The 14,209-nt window shown below is 42.5% G+C and overlaps 1 protein-coding gene across 2 annotated transcripts in view; it reads left to right on the forward strand.

Moving 5' to 3' along the window:
- The window catches only part of PTPN4 (protein tyrosine phosphatase, non-receptor type 4), a 128,058-nt gene that overhangs the window by 11,750 nt on the left and 102,099 nt on the right, over positions 1-14,209 (forward strand). For both annotated transcript variants that reach the window (XM_025209352.1, XM_025209353.1), the window contains exons 2-3: positions 9,214-9,256; positions 9,351-9,429. In XM_025209352.1, the coding sequence (XP_025065137.1) occupies positions 9,220-9,256; positions 9,351-9,429 (116 nt within the window). In that variant the 5' untranslated portion in view covers positions 9,214-9,219. The remainder of the gene's footprint in view (positions 1-9,213; positions 9,257-9,350; positions 9,430-14,209) is intronic.

Genomic DNA, 14,209 nt, shown 5'->3' on the forward strand with positions numbered 1-14,209 from the left:
ATGCGGCGGCTAGTAAAGCGACCAAAACGCTGGCTTGCATCCATAGATGCTTCTCAAGCAAATCCCAGGACGTCATTCTCCCCCTGTACTCGGCCATGGTGAGGCCACAACTGGAGTACTGTGTCCATTTTTGGGGTCCAGCTTGAGAGAGTGTAGAGGAGAGCCACACGCATGATCAGAGGTCAGGAAAACAGACCTTACTACAACAGGCTGAGCCACGGGACTCTTTAGCCTGGAAAAGCGCAGGCTCAGGGGTGATCTGGTGGCCACCTATAAGTTTACCAGGGGTGCTCCCCAAGATCTGGGGGAGCATCTGTTCACCAGAGCGCGGTCACAGACTCCTCCATGACTGTTTCAGGCTGGACATAAGGAAGAACTTCTTTACTGTCCGAGCCCCAAAGGTTTGGAATAGACTGCTGCTGGAGGTGGTTCAAGCACCCACTTTGAATGCCTTCAGGAGACATTTGGATGTTTATCTTGATGGGATCCTGTGACCTCTGCTGACTTCCTGCCCCTTAGGCAGGGGGCTGGACTCGATGATCCTCCAGGGTCACTTCCAGCCCTAATGTCTATGCATCTGTCTAAGAGAGAATGTGATAAGCGATAACGTGACAGCAACTTACATGATGGGCAAATTCGTTTTTAATGTTCCTTACAGTATTGTACCACTTGCAAATATAGCTCGAGCTAAAGTCTCATCTGCTGCTTCTTGATCTTCTTTTGACATTTTCTCCACAAAGCTTGATAAAAAGGTTGTGTGTCTTGAACAGCTACTCATGGTGGATCGTATATCTGGCTACGGTGATCTTGAAAGCAAGGATCCTGCTGCTTCTTTCCTCAGACCTGGCAGCTCAACATTTTCATTTTCCATTCTTTACAAATCTGCCTTTTCACTTGAGCTACCAAATTTCTGCAACTAAAGGGGGAAAATATTTTTATTTCAGCCTATTCTAGTCTGGCCTCATCCATCACAATAAGTGGCTGGGAGTTGGCTTCCCCACTCCTTGCCAGAGAGAAGGCTCTGTTGCTTAACTTGCTGCTCATTTGCCCTGGGACTGTAGAGCCAAAAGGAAGTCTAGTCTGACCTCTGCCATCGGCCAGAGGATTAAGCTCACTCTGCTGGGTTGAAAGAGTTAACTATTTATCTATTACATAATTTTTAAAAAAATAGTTCTTAAACCTAAGCCACTTTGGGTACTTAGTGCAAGTGGAAAAGCAGGATACAAATATTTTAAATAAATAAATAGTAGCCCGGAGTTGCATTAACAGCTTTTAAAATTATAATCTTTTAAAACAATATAGATGCTAGTCTATACTGTGTGTTGTTTAACATATTAATTTGTTTACTTGCGTAGGATTCCTGAAGTAGACTCTTCTCTGATGATGTTGTTCTACCACGTGGCTGTATGCGCTCTCTGTATGTGGCTTGTACTCTTTCAGGACAGTTTCTACATGTTTTTAAATGTTTCTTCATTCTTGTTGCATTGTTAGCATACTCCTGCCTGCAATATTTACATCTACTAAACTTCTTCCTTCTTTCAGTGGCTTGAACTTCACTATAATGATGCCACACACTAGTTTTCTGATTGGGCATTATTATGACTATTTCAAACCAAAAGCACTAAAAAACTAACGGATCTTATGCAAACACTTCCAACTTCCCCAGCTCAAGAAGAGAAATGAGACACTGTTCTGTGTGTTTGCTGAACTGAAAGTGAAACAAAAATTAATTGCAGTTTTACTTTTGGTTTTTCTTTCACTTGCAGTCTGAGATGAAATAAGAATTTTAACTTTGGTTTTGATATGACCTGCACAGCTAATTAGAATTCATAACTTGTTTTTGGTTTGGATTATTATGCGAGTGTACTTATTTACTGTCTTGTTTACAAATCAATAAAACATATATATGTACTCTCTCTCGCATACTTCCTAGGGATAATCACTTGAAAAACATTAATTACAACTTTGAAACTGCCCAGCTTGCTTAGTATTGTATTGGCATCTACATTGTTACTAGTGCATTTTTAGAAATGGAAAATTCCCCACCGAAAAATAAAGCACTGGAAAATTTTCTGTCCCACGTCTCTGCTTGTAGGGTCCCTTTCATCCTACTTTCTTATGATGCTAAGTGCAAGTGTAGTCAGTTTTTGTAATAATGGTATATAGAAACAGTAAATCTCAGACAATTTAAGTACTACTTCCTGGTCTTTAGACAAATTACTATAAGGTAAGGAACAATCTTTTAATTTCTGTATGATAGCCTGAACCCTAATCTGAACAGTATTTTCCAGTTTGCAGCTAGTTTTTTGTTTTGGTCCATTATCTTCCACTGAAGGATCCTTTCTCTAATGTATGATTTAAGCCAATCTGCAGCTCTTACTTTACCATGAATGATTTTTTGCAGCTTATGACTTAGTTATCCAAGCTTAATAAAGAATTAAACAGTATCTCAAGGCTTTGTATCACTTCTTTTGAAAGCAATTAAATATTTAAATAAGGCTTTGTTCTGGTGACTGACATCAGTTCAGTTGGGTTGATTTTGAGTTAGGATTCATCATCCAGGCGGCATCCAAATGAAACACAACCTCTGTGCAGTGTGCATGACCTCTGTGCTAGTGATTGTATCTGAACAACAAAAAAGCCTACAGATGAGTACATGGGATCTAGAATTTTGAAAAGAGGGTTCAGGCGGTTGGTGTATCATAACATGTAACACAACGCACATTTTTGTCCAGGTAAAAAGCATCTAGAACCTTCACTAGTATGCTAGGGCTACATTTTTCAGTTTAAGATCAAAGCAAACGCAAGTATATCTTTATTGGAATGTGCATTTGTTTGCTGTATGACATAGCATTCATAAACTCAACAAACTAGGCAAAAATAATTAAAAGATCTTTTTTTTTCTTTTGCCCTGTAGTCATTAGAACTAAATGGTACACATCTTTCAGATTCATAAAACAAAGTTCAGGTGTTTCAACTGCAAGAGAAGGTTGAGAGGCGACCTTGTGGCTGCCTATAAGTTCATCACGGGGGCACAGAAGGGAATTGGTGAGGCTTTACTTACCAAGGCACCCCTGGGGGTTACAAGAAATAATGGCCATAAGCTAGCAGAGAGCAGATTTAGACTGGACATTAGGAAGAACTTCTTCACAGTTCGAGTAACCAAGGTCTGGACTGGGCTCCCAAGGGAGGTGGTGCTCTCCCCTACCCTGGGGGTCTTCAAGAGGAGGTTGGATAGGCATCTAGCTGGGGTCATCTAAACCCAGCCCTCTTTCCTGCCTATGCAGGGGGTCAGACTCAATGATCTATTGAGGTCCCTTCCGACCCTAACATCTATGAATCTGTAATCTAGCCTTGAGTATTTTACAGTGCATCCAGTACTTGGTTTCCACACTCGAGTTGGTTTCCATGCCTGAGTTAATTTTTTTTTTTTTGCTACAGTTAAAAACAGTTCGTAGAGGTGTGAAGTAGGAGCTTCTAAGAGGAACAGCAAACAGATAGAATTGCAGAAGAAAAGATAGCTTGATTAGTGGAAAATAAGACCATTTAAAAAGGAGAGGGTTGTTAACATCTGTGAAGAGTTTAGAAGGAATTGGTAGATTAAAATGAACCTTAATGACTCCTTCACTGCTGCCTGAATAGAAATGCTGCTGCTGTCATTGCCAGGCAGTTGGCATTAAATTTGAGTGGATCTGGCCTTGGTGAGTACAATTATTCATGACCAGTAGAATTGGCTTCTCACTGATTCTTCATGTGGTCTAATGTATGACATATGAAGGGGAATGACCAGATGGATTCCTCTGAGCCTGCACAAATGTGAGGGGCTTTGACAAAAGGAGTGGTTGCTCATCATCACAGTCCGTGTCCTTGTGTAGAGGAGTGATAGAAGCCATTGCAGTATGGCTGCAGTATGCAGCCAAACTTTGGGTTTGGATTCTGTGCTGACTTATTAATTGGATTTCTATGCTGCCCTTCCCAACAAAGGCTCAGGGTGACTCACGATAAGGGAGAGAACAATATATATAAGCAAATGAAATAAAATATGAAACAAAAGCTTTCCTAAACAGGATCTCAGTCTTGCTTGTTAAACACCTGCTCAGATCGGAAGGCCTTATGGTCATTAAATTATAAGTGAAATGTTTAATGTCATGGTTTTGTTGCATCCCTGTTGGATTGGAAGTTGGTCTTCAGCTAGCATAAGAAGCGGCTATGATATTTTTGGCTACCAGTTGAACAACACTTTTTTTTTTTTTTATAGATTATTCTTTACATACTGTGAAGGTTTTTGGTTCCATTCCAGATACATTACACATCTCTTACTTCGATATGCTGAAGATGGTCCAATATCTGGCAAGGTGTCAGATTTTCAGTTCATAGCCCTGAAAATGAACATAAGAACATAAATTGTTATAATTTTAGTTTAGATACTTTAATTGAAAATGAATTCCATAAAGTTGGCACTTTAGGAACTTATAAATCCAAGCTAGAAGTGCTAATGCTATTTGATGACTCAAATGAAAACATTCAATCACCTATTTTATTATAATATTATTGTTGTGATGCTTGTGAAAATGCCTCATTGCAAACAGTTTTTAATCATCTGGAAGGCACTTCATTACACAGAGCGAGAGGCACCATCTGCACAAAATAATATAGCATGTAGCTAAATTTTTTTTAAAAGTTGGGGCGGGGGACAACTAACTGGCTTTAAGGTGGAGTTTGGTAAGTTTGTAATGTAGTGGCCTAGGATTGCAGAGGGGCCTCATTGCTCTAGGACAGGGGTAGGCAAAATATGGCCCGCGGGTCGGATGCGGCCCGCGGAGGGGCTTTCTCTGGCCTCTGGTGTGTCCCTTAGTCCCTTTTGACTGAGGCGCTGCCCGGCTGTGGCATGTCCTGCCACCCCCTGGGCATGCAGTGGGGCTGGGGCGGCTCCACAGCTGGACTGCTGTCGCCACTGCTCCCAGCCCCATGGTAGTGGCGGGGACCAGCACATTCAGCCCTGACCCAGCATGCCCCCTGCCAGCTCCTGGTTCGCCTGTCCAGGCTGAGCAGTGGCAGCATGGACAGAAACTGCTGATCAGTGTCGGGTAAAAGAGGCCCCTCCCCCTTCGCGGCCACTGGCAATTCCAGGTGTAGCCACCTGGAGCCTGTGCAGGGCTTCCCTGAATCTATGCTGTGTCACCACCATCTCCAAGCTGCCCCACAGGGCAGCAGTGGTAGTGCAGAGCAGATGCAGGGCACCTCTGCGTGGGCTCTGGGCACCAGGAAGCACTGGCAGTGGTGAGTGGGAGGGGCCTCTCTTACCCTGCACAACCCAGTTGTACTACCAGTAATGTAATGGGGTATTATTATCGTTGTACTTGGTGTAGGATAATGCGTGTGTTGTGGGAGTGGGGAGAAACCTGTTAGCTTTCATGCTTTTTAATATTCAGTTTTATTGTTTAAAAATCTTCATCTAAATCACATAAGCCTCATTTTAAGTATTATTATATATTACAGTCTCATTGTAATAGCAAAACTCTATTATGCTGATTTAAGTACTTGGGTAGTCGGATAGGTTTTACTGGGTATGAAACTGGTTCCTGGTCTTTTAAAGTTTCGTCTTAATTTGTTCTCCCCTTCTCTTCTTTTAGATGCATCATGTGTTAATTATGGAACCATTTTCTTACTTCTGTTAGTAAAGGTTAAAATATTGTGAATATTAAGACCTGTTTTGTCCCACTGCTATTTGTGTACAACTCAAAACTTGGATGGCAAATCAACTAAATCAGTTTGCTTCACAGACTGAGTTCCCATTTAAGCCATTGTTGCCATGTATCCCACTTCCAGCAATGGTGCATATGTGCAGATTGGTTTCTTCTCTCAGGCCTGATGAAGTCATAACTTACCTCAAGCTCCTCAGGCAGAGGAAAATTAACAGCCTAAACCAGCCCCCTCAGAAAACCCCCCAGCCATTGATACCACCTTGAATAGTGTTTAGTACTTCATTTGGCACCGGTCTTATGTTATATAAGAAGTGCCATACTAGACTAGCGGTCCACCTAGCTCAATCTACAACCGTGGCAGAAGGGGAAACATAAACGGTGTATATCTAGACTGGTCCATCCCCTCTCCATTATGCATCATGAGCTTGATGCTCATAACCCCAACTACCTACTGTTGTGATAGTTGCTCTCAGCACTGATCTTAATATCACTGTCTTTCAAAGTACTGAGTGAGCCTGAATCATTTCTGAATTTGTCTATGAGAGTGCCATCTCTGGTATCCATGCTCTAAGACACTACTCACAACTGGGGTGCCACAAGACCCTTTCAAGGTTGCTGCAGCGCTGGCATCTCTTCTACCACTAGGTAAAACTGCTCCATGCACCATATGCAGAGTCTTGACTAGGAAGCAGCTGCAACAAGAGCCAGGTGCTCGTGCCTGCATTAGGCTTATCTGATAAACCTTCCTTCTCTGGCCCCTAAATGCTCCTCCTATAAAAGAGATACAAAGGACGTTTCCACCTGGCAGCAGTAGTGGCATGACATCCTGGAGCAACACAGGAAACCCACGGATAAATGTCCAGGCAGCCGCACTGCCCGCAGGTGGAATTTTTCTGGAAACAAGTGTGAAGGACTGGACTGAGAGGGGCTGTGGAAGGAGCGGGGATGCCTGCCTGCATAGGTTTATCTAATCAATATTTACACTAACATTGATCTGATAAATCTAATGTCGGCAGGACCTCCCACTCCTGCCACAGTCGCTTCCTGGTCAGACTCTGCTTGAGGCACAGAGGGCACTTTCACTCAGCTACAGTGGCAGCAGCACCCTGGCTGAGACCCATTGAGGTAAGCTGAGGCAGTACAATAGTGGTTCTCAACTAGAGTGCCACTAAATTCAGAAAAAATTCCTGCAGAGGCATAACTAAGGGCAGTGTTATCCAGCAAGTGTTACCTTGTAAATGCTGTGCATGCACAAGAATATCTTATGAAATTTGGAGGCTGAGGCAGGAGGGCAAGGTGATCATGGCAAACTTTACTGCAGTGGGTATGAAGCCCTTTTCCTCCCCCTCCCCCAAAGTTTAGGAAACACTAAAGGAAGTCGTACTCACCCATGTCTGCCCACCCAACTCCCTATTTCTTGTGATGTTCACTTCTGGCCCTAGAGGACAACTTAGGGGCATGCAACTAGAAAATAAACTTCTATTGCCCCCTCAAAGGCTAGATCTGTCTTGCCTACAAAATCTTGCAGCATTACTCAGGAGGCTTGTGTAGTACTTGTTCATTTTGCTCAACAGCGTGAGCAGGAAACTTGGAAAGAACACACTTGGATGGAGAAACCAATTCCATCTGCTGTTTTTATGTCTTTCCTGTTGAGGTAATAGCCATCATTTCTGCTGCTTAGACTTCTGTTTACTCACGGAGTCCATCTTGAGATGAACTTTACACCATAGCAAGGAGACATTTGGGAAATTTTGAAGGCTCTCTTTACTCCTCCTCCGTGCCCTTCCCTCTCCTCCACTCACTTTTTTCTTTTCTTTTCACCACCACAGAACTCTTGGTCTTGGACATCATTTTGCTGAATTGGCAAATGGTCCAAGTTATGATGCAGAACAGGCATAAATGTTTTATGTCAGTAAGCAAGGAGGAACATCATTTCCTCTTGTTCTGCAAAACTGGGTCTGGAACAGGTGTTAATCAGCAAATTGTATCCGTAGCTGTGTCTACTGAATACTATAGTAGACCAGCGCAGCACTCAATTCACAACTGACCTTCAGTGTATTATCAAGCACTACAAAGCATCTTCCACAGGTAATTTGGTCTCCTGAGAACGAATGTTTATCATGGGCAAATAGTGTCTGTCAGATGGTTTGCTCTGAATCAGTTAGGGCAGTGTTTCCCAACCAGTGTGCCGTGGCACAAAAATGTGCTGTCAGAAATGAACAGGTGTGCTGCCGAATTTTGCCATAGTAATGAGCTACAATAGGTATGAGGATGGGGAATGCCTTAATAGGTGTGTTGTGGAAATTTTTTATTAATGTATGTGTGCCCTGGGCTGGAAAAGGTCGGGGAACACTGAGTTAAGGGTCTGAGCCCAAGTTCACTCTTTAGATGTTTTTTTCATCTTGTAGACTCCATGATAATGGATGCCTATCTCTGGTCCTGTTAATACAGAGGGTCATGAAGAAGCTTAGACAAGTCTTGGCAGTAATTATAATGCTAGCACCATCTTGATCCAGACAATTTGGGTACAGCCTAAAGGGCCAGTCAGCTGGGGACATCTCTTGGCCTATCTGACAATCTCCCAGAGAGGAAAAGCAAATTTTACCCCTAGGCCCATCATTATTACATATGAAAGCAGAAACATTGCCTAAAAGAAGTAGCGCTACAGGGAGTGTACATATCTGTTCACTCAACTTCTGTAGCACCACAAATGTAATGTGGCCAGTCTAAAAACATTTTAAAAAATTTTTTTTAGCTGCTATATTATCTGTATAACCATTAAGGAGTTTTTAATATTTTAGTGAATCTTACCATTTGCAGACTAGCATTTTATAAACACTAATTGTCACATGGCTTCTACAAATAAGTTGAGCTATCCTTATCCCCAACTTGGAGGTTGTGAAACATGGACATAAAGGTAAGAAATTCAGAGTCCCTGCACATGTCCATTCTCCAGTAGTGTCCTACACTGGGTACAATGCACACTGAACAAGTTAACTTAGGTGCTGAAGGTAGTTTATCTGTGGCAGCATAGAGCTCTGGCTGGTCTATATTACCTTTCTAAGCAGAGTAAACTAGTCTGTGCAGTTGTGTTGTCAGGACTATAATGCTCCTAGTACCTGAGTTTAGGTCATTTAAAGCTACCTCAGACATGTATTGTTAACCCTCTGTAGTCACAGTGGCTTCTCAGCTGCCAACAACCAGCAGAGCAGGAAGCTTGAATAGCCCCCGCATGTTTAGGAACATGTGGACAGATACCAAAGTTAACACAGGAGACAAGAGGAACAGTGTTTGAGAAGGGCAGTACCTGAAAACCTGAGATCTTTTCTGAAGAATCCGTCCGCGGGCTTTGCTTTGCATGCCAAGAGTCTATTTCTTCGTTTGGAGGCCTACATATAACATAACAGGCTAGCAAATGATATTCAGCATTGCCATGTCAGTTTGTAATTCATGAGATGATATTGTTGGTCTTTAAAATAATTAGTTTTATATTTTTTTTGTTCTCCAGAGGTGGATGGATCCAAACAAGCCAATTAGGAAGCAATTAAAAAGTGAGTCGATGCATTTAGTTGGTCAATTACAAATATGATTTTTATTAAAGTTTTTAAAATAATTGATTAATTAGAAATTCTTTTGTTGTTCTAGGAGGATCTCCTTACAGTTTGAACTTTAGAGTCAAATTTTTTGTAAGTGACCCTAACAAGCTTCAAGAAGAATACACGAGGTAGGTAATTTATGATTGAAAAACCCTCCTAGAATGTTTAGAAGTAGAAATAAGCATTTATGTAGAACATATAACTTTGAAAGCACAATGTATTGCAGTTTCTTCCTTAAAATCTGTTTTATAAGTTTCTCTTGTCACGTGTTTAAGATTTTTCCATAGCTTATAGTGAAAATTTCCACATGGACAAAAAGTGCATAAATGCATATAAAAAGCCGTTGAATGCATAGTTTATAAATGAAATGAATATATGGAGTATATACAATAATAACATGAAGAAAACCTTCCTAGATAGAAATAGGAAACAGGAAAATGAGGAACAGGTAGGGGGAGGAAAACAGCTCTGTTGCTCTATTCATCCATGGGTAAATATTAATTTATACTTGTTGTCTCTTATCCATTTGGAAAAATGAAAACCCTCATCTCATAAGTCTTTGAAATTCAATAAAGTTTTTTTTTCATTTTTTTTTTTTTTTTTCCCTGTTCCTTTCATCCAAGCATCAAAGTATTCTACTTTCCTTTTGCTGGCCTAACAATGGCCACATACATTAATTCAGTTTCTCCTGGGATATCCGTGCTGTACGTTGCTAACCAGTAACTTTTTAAGATGAGACCTTTCTGGCAGTGTATCATTTAGCATGTAAGGAAGACAGAAGTGTTATAAATACAATCATAATTTTCATGGGACCAATGAACGTGGACAGCAAAAGGTCTATTTTTGCTGTTTGCTTCTCTCCTTATGCTAAAATAGGTGGTGACTAGCAAATATCATTTTATATGTATTCCAATTTCTAGCCAAAATGTTTTTTTTAACTTAATGAGCCCCATCTTCATTGCTCCTATTATTTAAGGAGTGCATGCATTGTGTAAGCTTTTTTTAGATATATATTGCTAAACCTTCCATAATTTCCTATTCTATCCAACAGTATTGAAAAGGTTTGTGCCCTAAACCAGACCCTTTTTAGCTAATAACTAAATACCTTCACTGTACACAGAACACACTGAACAGAGAATGAGCTCAGCTTTATCATTATGACTTATAAGGACAACAGAGCATCCCGATTAGACATTTCACAAGAAGACTTTTAATCTCTATACAGATGAAATTTTTGCCCTTAATTGGTTTTGCAGTCATAAAAACTCAGTGGAAATAATCAGTCTACTAGAACATATTTGTGTCATGAAAACTAAACTGAGCTTATCCTAAGCACCCTTTTAACATAGTTTGTATTAATTGAATCACAAAACATTAGGAACAAGAAGTTAAATTTTCTTCTTAAACGTAGTTCAGATACTCTCAGCAGAATAAATGTAATTGTTCTAACAGGCATATTTTACAAAAATGAAACAAGTTTAACTTATTTTTTATAGCTATTACATTTTTCTGTAGCAATCTGTTTTACAGTGGAGAAAGAGTTTTATATGAAAAAATCTTTAATGTCTGTTTTATTTATAAGATTGGCTAATGAATTAAAGGTTGTAATGGCCTTGAATTTTGGGACCTTTTGTCCTGGTTTAATGCCTTCATGGTGCTTTGAAAAACTGAACTTTTTACTTGTGGTCAGATGAAATTCAGTTGCATTTTTTGTAGCAGTTTGTGTTAGCTCCAGTGTCTTTCCTTGACAAGGGTCAATTAGCAGAACTCTGTTCTGATCACTGTATATGTACCCTCTTACTAGCTGCAGGCACACCATTTTGTTTCTTGCATTAATGGTGCCATAATGCACTTCTGGGTGATCTGATTCTTCTGTCTGTGCAAGCCTGTAAAAAAACAAACAAAAAGCAACAACAAACAAACAAAAAACCTATGGGGTTTATTACTAACCCACTGATTAAGAATACTTTAAGCCCCCTACTACACGTTACAGGTATTGCACAGTTAAAGGCCAAAGTACTTATAACACAATAAAAAACTCCAACCAGCTATCAAGTTAGACCTCAAAAATGTGTACTAGCTATAGCTGGTTGCTGTTGAGCTTTAATTTGCACATATATCAGGGTCTCCCCTGCAGCTGGGAACCTGTCAGCTGATGGGGTTTCCAGCCATAGGGGTGTGTACCATGTCCAGCATGAAATCCCCAGACCCAGGGGATGGCAGCTGCCACAATCCCCCAGGTATGTGGGTTTCATGCATCCCCAAGCCCTGGGGATGGCAGCTGCTTTGATTTCCTGGGCCCACCGATGACTGGAAGCCCCTCAACTGAGAAGTTTCCCAGCTACAGGAACATGCTTGTTGGTGCAGGGGGAGCCCAGGACTGGGCTTTAGTTAATCCATTAGGCACATAAGTTTCTACCAGTAAAGTTACTTGGATGCTCCAGGTTCTATCACTGAGTACCCCCAAATCTGCTGCCCTCTTGTCTGAGCTGAGCACTTTGTGCCAATCTCATGCTTAAGGCTGGTTGGTATCTCAAATGAAGCATTTCTGCACTAAGCCCCCTGAGGGACCTTAACTCATTGGCATTGTCAAGCATACCCAAGACATAGTTGTGTAGAGCAGTGATTCTCAATCAGTATGCAGTGAGATCCCTTTAAACATGACGCAGGGTGCTGCACAATATTTGCACTGTTAGAAATGCAAACACCTACACAATTCACAAAATAAACCCAGAGATTTTGAATAGGCATCCGTGGTGTCAAAACATTCTGACCTGTTGTCATCTTTCTGGGTTCATGGCTGCAAAAATTGCTATACTGTTTTTCTGTAGTCAGAAAACATGGCAAAATGAAGAGCTGGCACTTTCTGAGTGCCTTGAGTCTAAAAGATTTGAGAACCATTAGTGTATAGTAGGGGTTTCCAACCTTTTTGGAGCAGTGTACCTCCAGCGGCCAGTTGCAGGGAGGTGGGGGGGAGGGCTCAGTCAGGTGGGGGAGGGCGGGGGGAGTGGCGCGCAGCCAAATGCAGCTGCGTGGCTGCATGGGATGGTGCATGGTGGCACTTCATCCCTGCCCACCTGTGTACACCCCCTAGGGCCTTCTCAAGTACCCCTGGGGGTATGTGTACCCCCAGTTGACAACCCCTGGTGTATAGACTGAAGCCCAGCAGGCATAGCAGAAGATCTCAGTTCAGTTCAAAGCTCTCTTCATCTTCCACCTCCCAGGGAAATGCCCTGCCCCTCTGGCGGTGAACTAGGTTGAGTGAGGATCACCCTTTTGTTGAAGCTGCCCCCACTGCACAGGGGCACGGGGACAGGATGGGTGGCTCCTGCCACTGCGTGCACTCCCGGGCAAGCATAGGGGGGCATATGCCCCCCAATCTGTGCGTAGGGTGAGCTGCCACTGCGGGCTTTGCCCCAGGTGTCAAACTTCATTGCTACAGCACTGAGTGCATCTTAAAGTTATTAATTGTTTCTGCGCTGTGATGGGTCTGTCAATTCTCTTAACCTTGAATGCAAGTTAGTAAGTTTTACAAAAAAACTAGAACTCTTGGTTCCAAAATGATACCTTTTATTAGACCGTGGCAAGAAAATTGTCCTTTTCTGCAAGCTTTTGGGATCAAAATCCCTTTGTCAGGGTCTGGGAAATGTGTAGATGGTACAAGATGGTAAAAAGTCCCCATAGGTAGAAAATAAACTTCATTTTTGCACAGAAGGAGCTGAAGATGGAAGGCTGTCTCTCTGGGTCCATGAGAGTGTCTTTGTGAGCTGTGTTGAGTAGCTCTTTGTGTTGATCGGTAGAATTCCTTCCCTGGAGGTGTCAGATGGCAAGCAGGGAGGTAAAAAAAACTTGCTTGTTGTTCTGCAATGAAGTTTAAAATCCAAAATCAGCTAGTAAGTTTAAAATCCACACAGTAAGTTTAATATTTAATATAGTAAAATTGGATCTGAATATTTTAATATAAACAAGTGCTTTTGCCAAACAGCTGTATTCATTGTTGTTAATAATTGCTTTCGATTTGTTTCTCCAGCACTGTCTCTCGCCCCATCCTCATTAAAAAATTAGGCGACTGTGGTGTCAACCCCTACACAGTCAGACAGGTCACTAATTGGCTGGAGGGCCGTACCAAGAGAGTGGTGGTGGATGGGTCGTTTTCGACCTGGAGGGACGTGGGCAGTGGGGTGCCCCAGGGCTCGGTCCTTGGGCCTGCACTGTTTAATATCTTTATTGGCAACTTGGATGAGGGGGTGAAAAGCACCTTGTTCAAGTTTGCACATAGCACTAAGATGTGGGGAAAAGTGGGCACACTAGAAGGGAGGGACAGGCTACAACTAGATCTGGACAGGTTACAGGGGTGGGCGGATGAGAATAGGATGGGATTCAGTACAGACAAGTGCAAGGTACTGCACCTGGGGAGGAAGAACCAGTAGCATACCTACAGGCTGGGGAACTCCCTTGTCAGCAGAGAGGGAGAAAAGGATCTTGGAGTCATTATTGATTCCAAGATGCACATGGGCCGCCAATGTGGGGACGTGGTCAGGAAGGCTAACTGCACCTTGTCCTGCATCCGCAGATGCATCACGAGCAGGGCCAAGGAGGCCCTCCCCCTCTATGTGGCATTGGTCAGGCCGCAGTTGGAGTACTGCGTCCAGTTCTGGGCGCCGCACGTCGGGAGGGATGTGGCCAGCATGGAGAGGGTCCAGGGGAGGGCCACCCGCATGATCGGGGGGCAGCAGGGGAGGCCCTACAAGGAGAGGCTATGGGACCTGAACCTGTTCAGCCTCCACGAGAGAAGGCTGAGAGGGGATCTGGTGGCTGCCTATGCCCTTGCCAAGGGGGACCAACAGGCTATGGGAGAGTTCCTGTTCCCCCAAGCACTACCGGGAGTTACAAGAAATAACGGCCATA

Source organism: Alligator sinensis, unplaced genomic scaffold (assembly GCF_000455745.1).
Source record: "Alligator sinensis unplaced genomic scaffold, ASM45574v1 scaffold1133_1, whole genome shotgun sequence".
In the NCBI taxonomy this organism is placed as follows: Eukaryota; Metazoa; Chordata; order Crocodylia; family Alligatoridae; genus Alligator; species Alligator sinensis.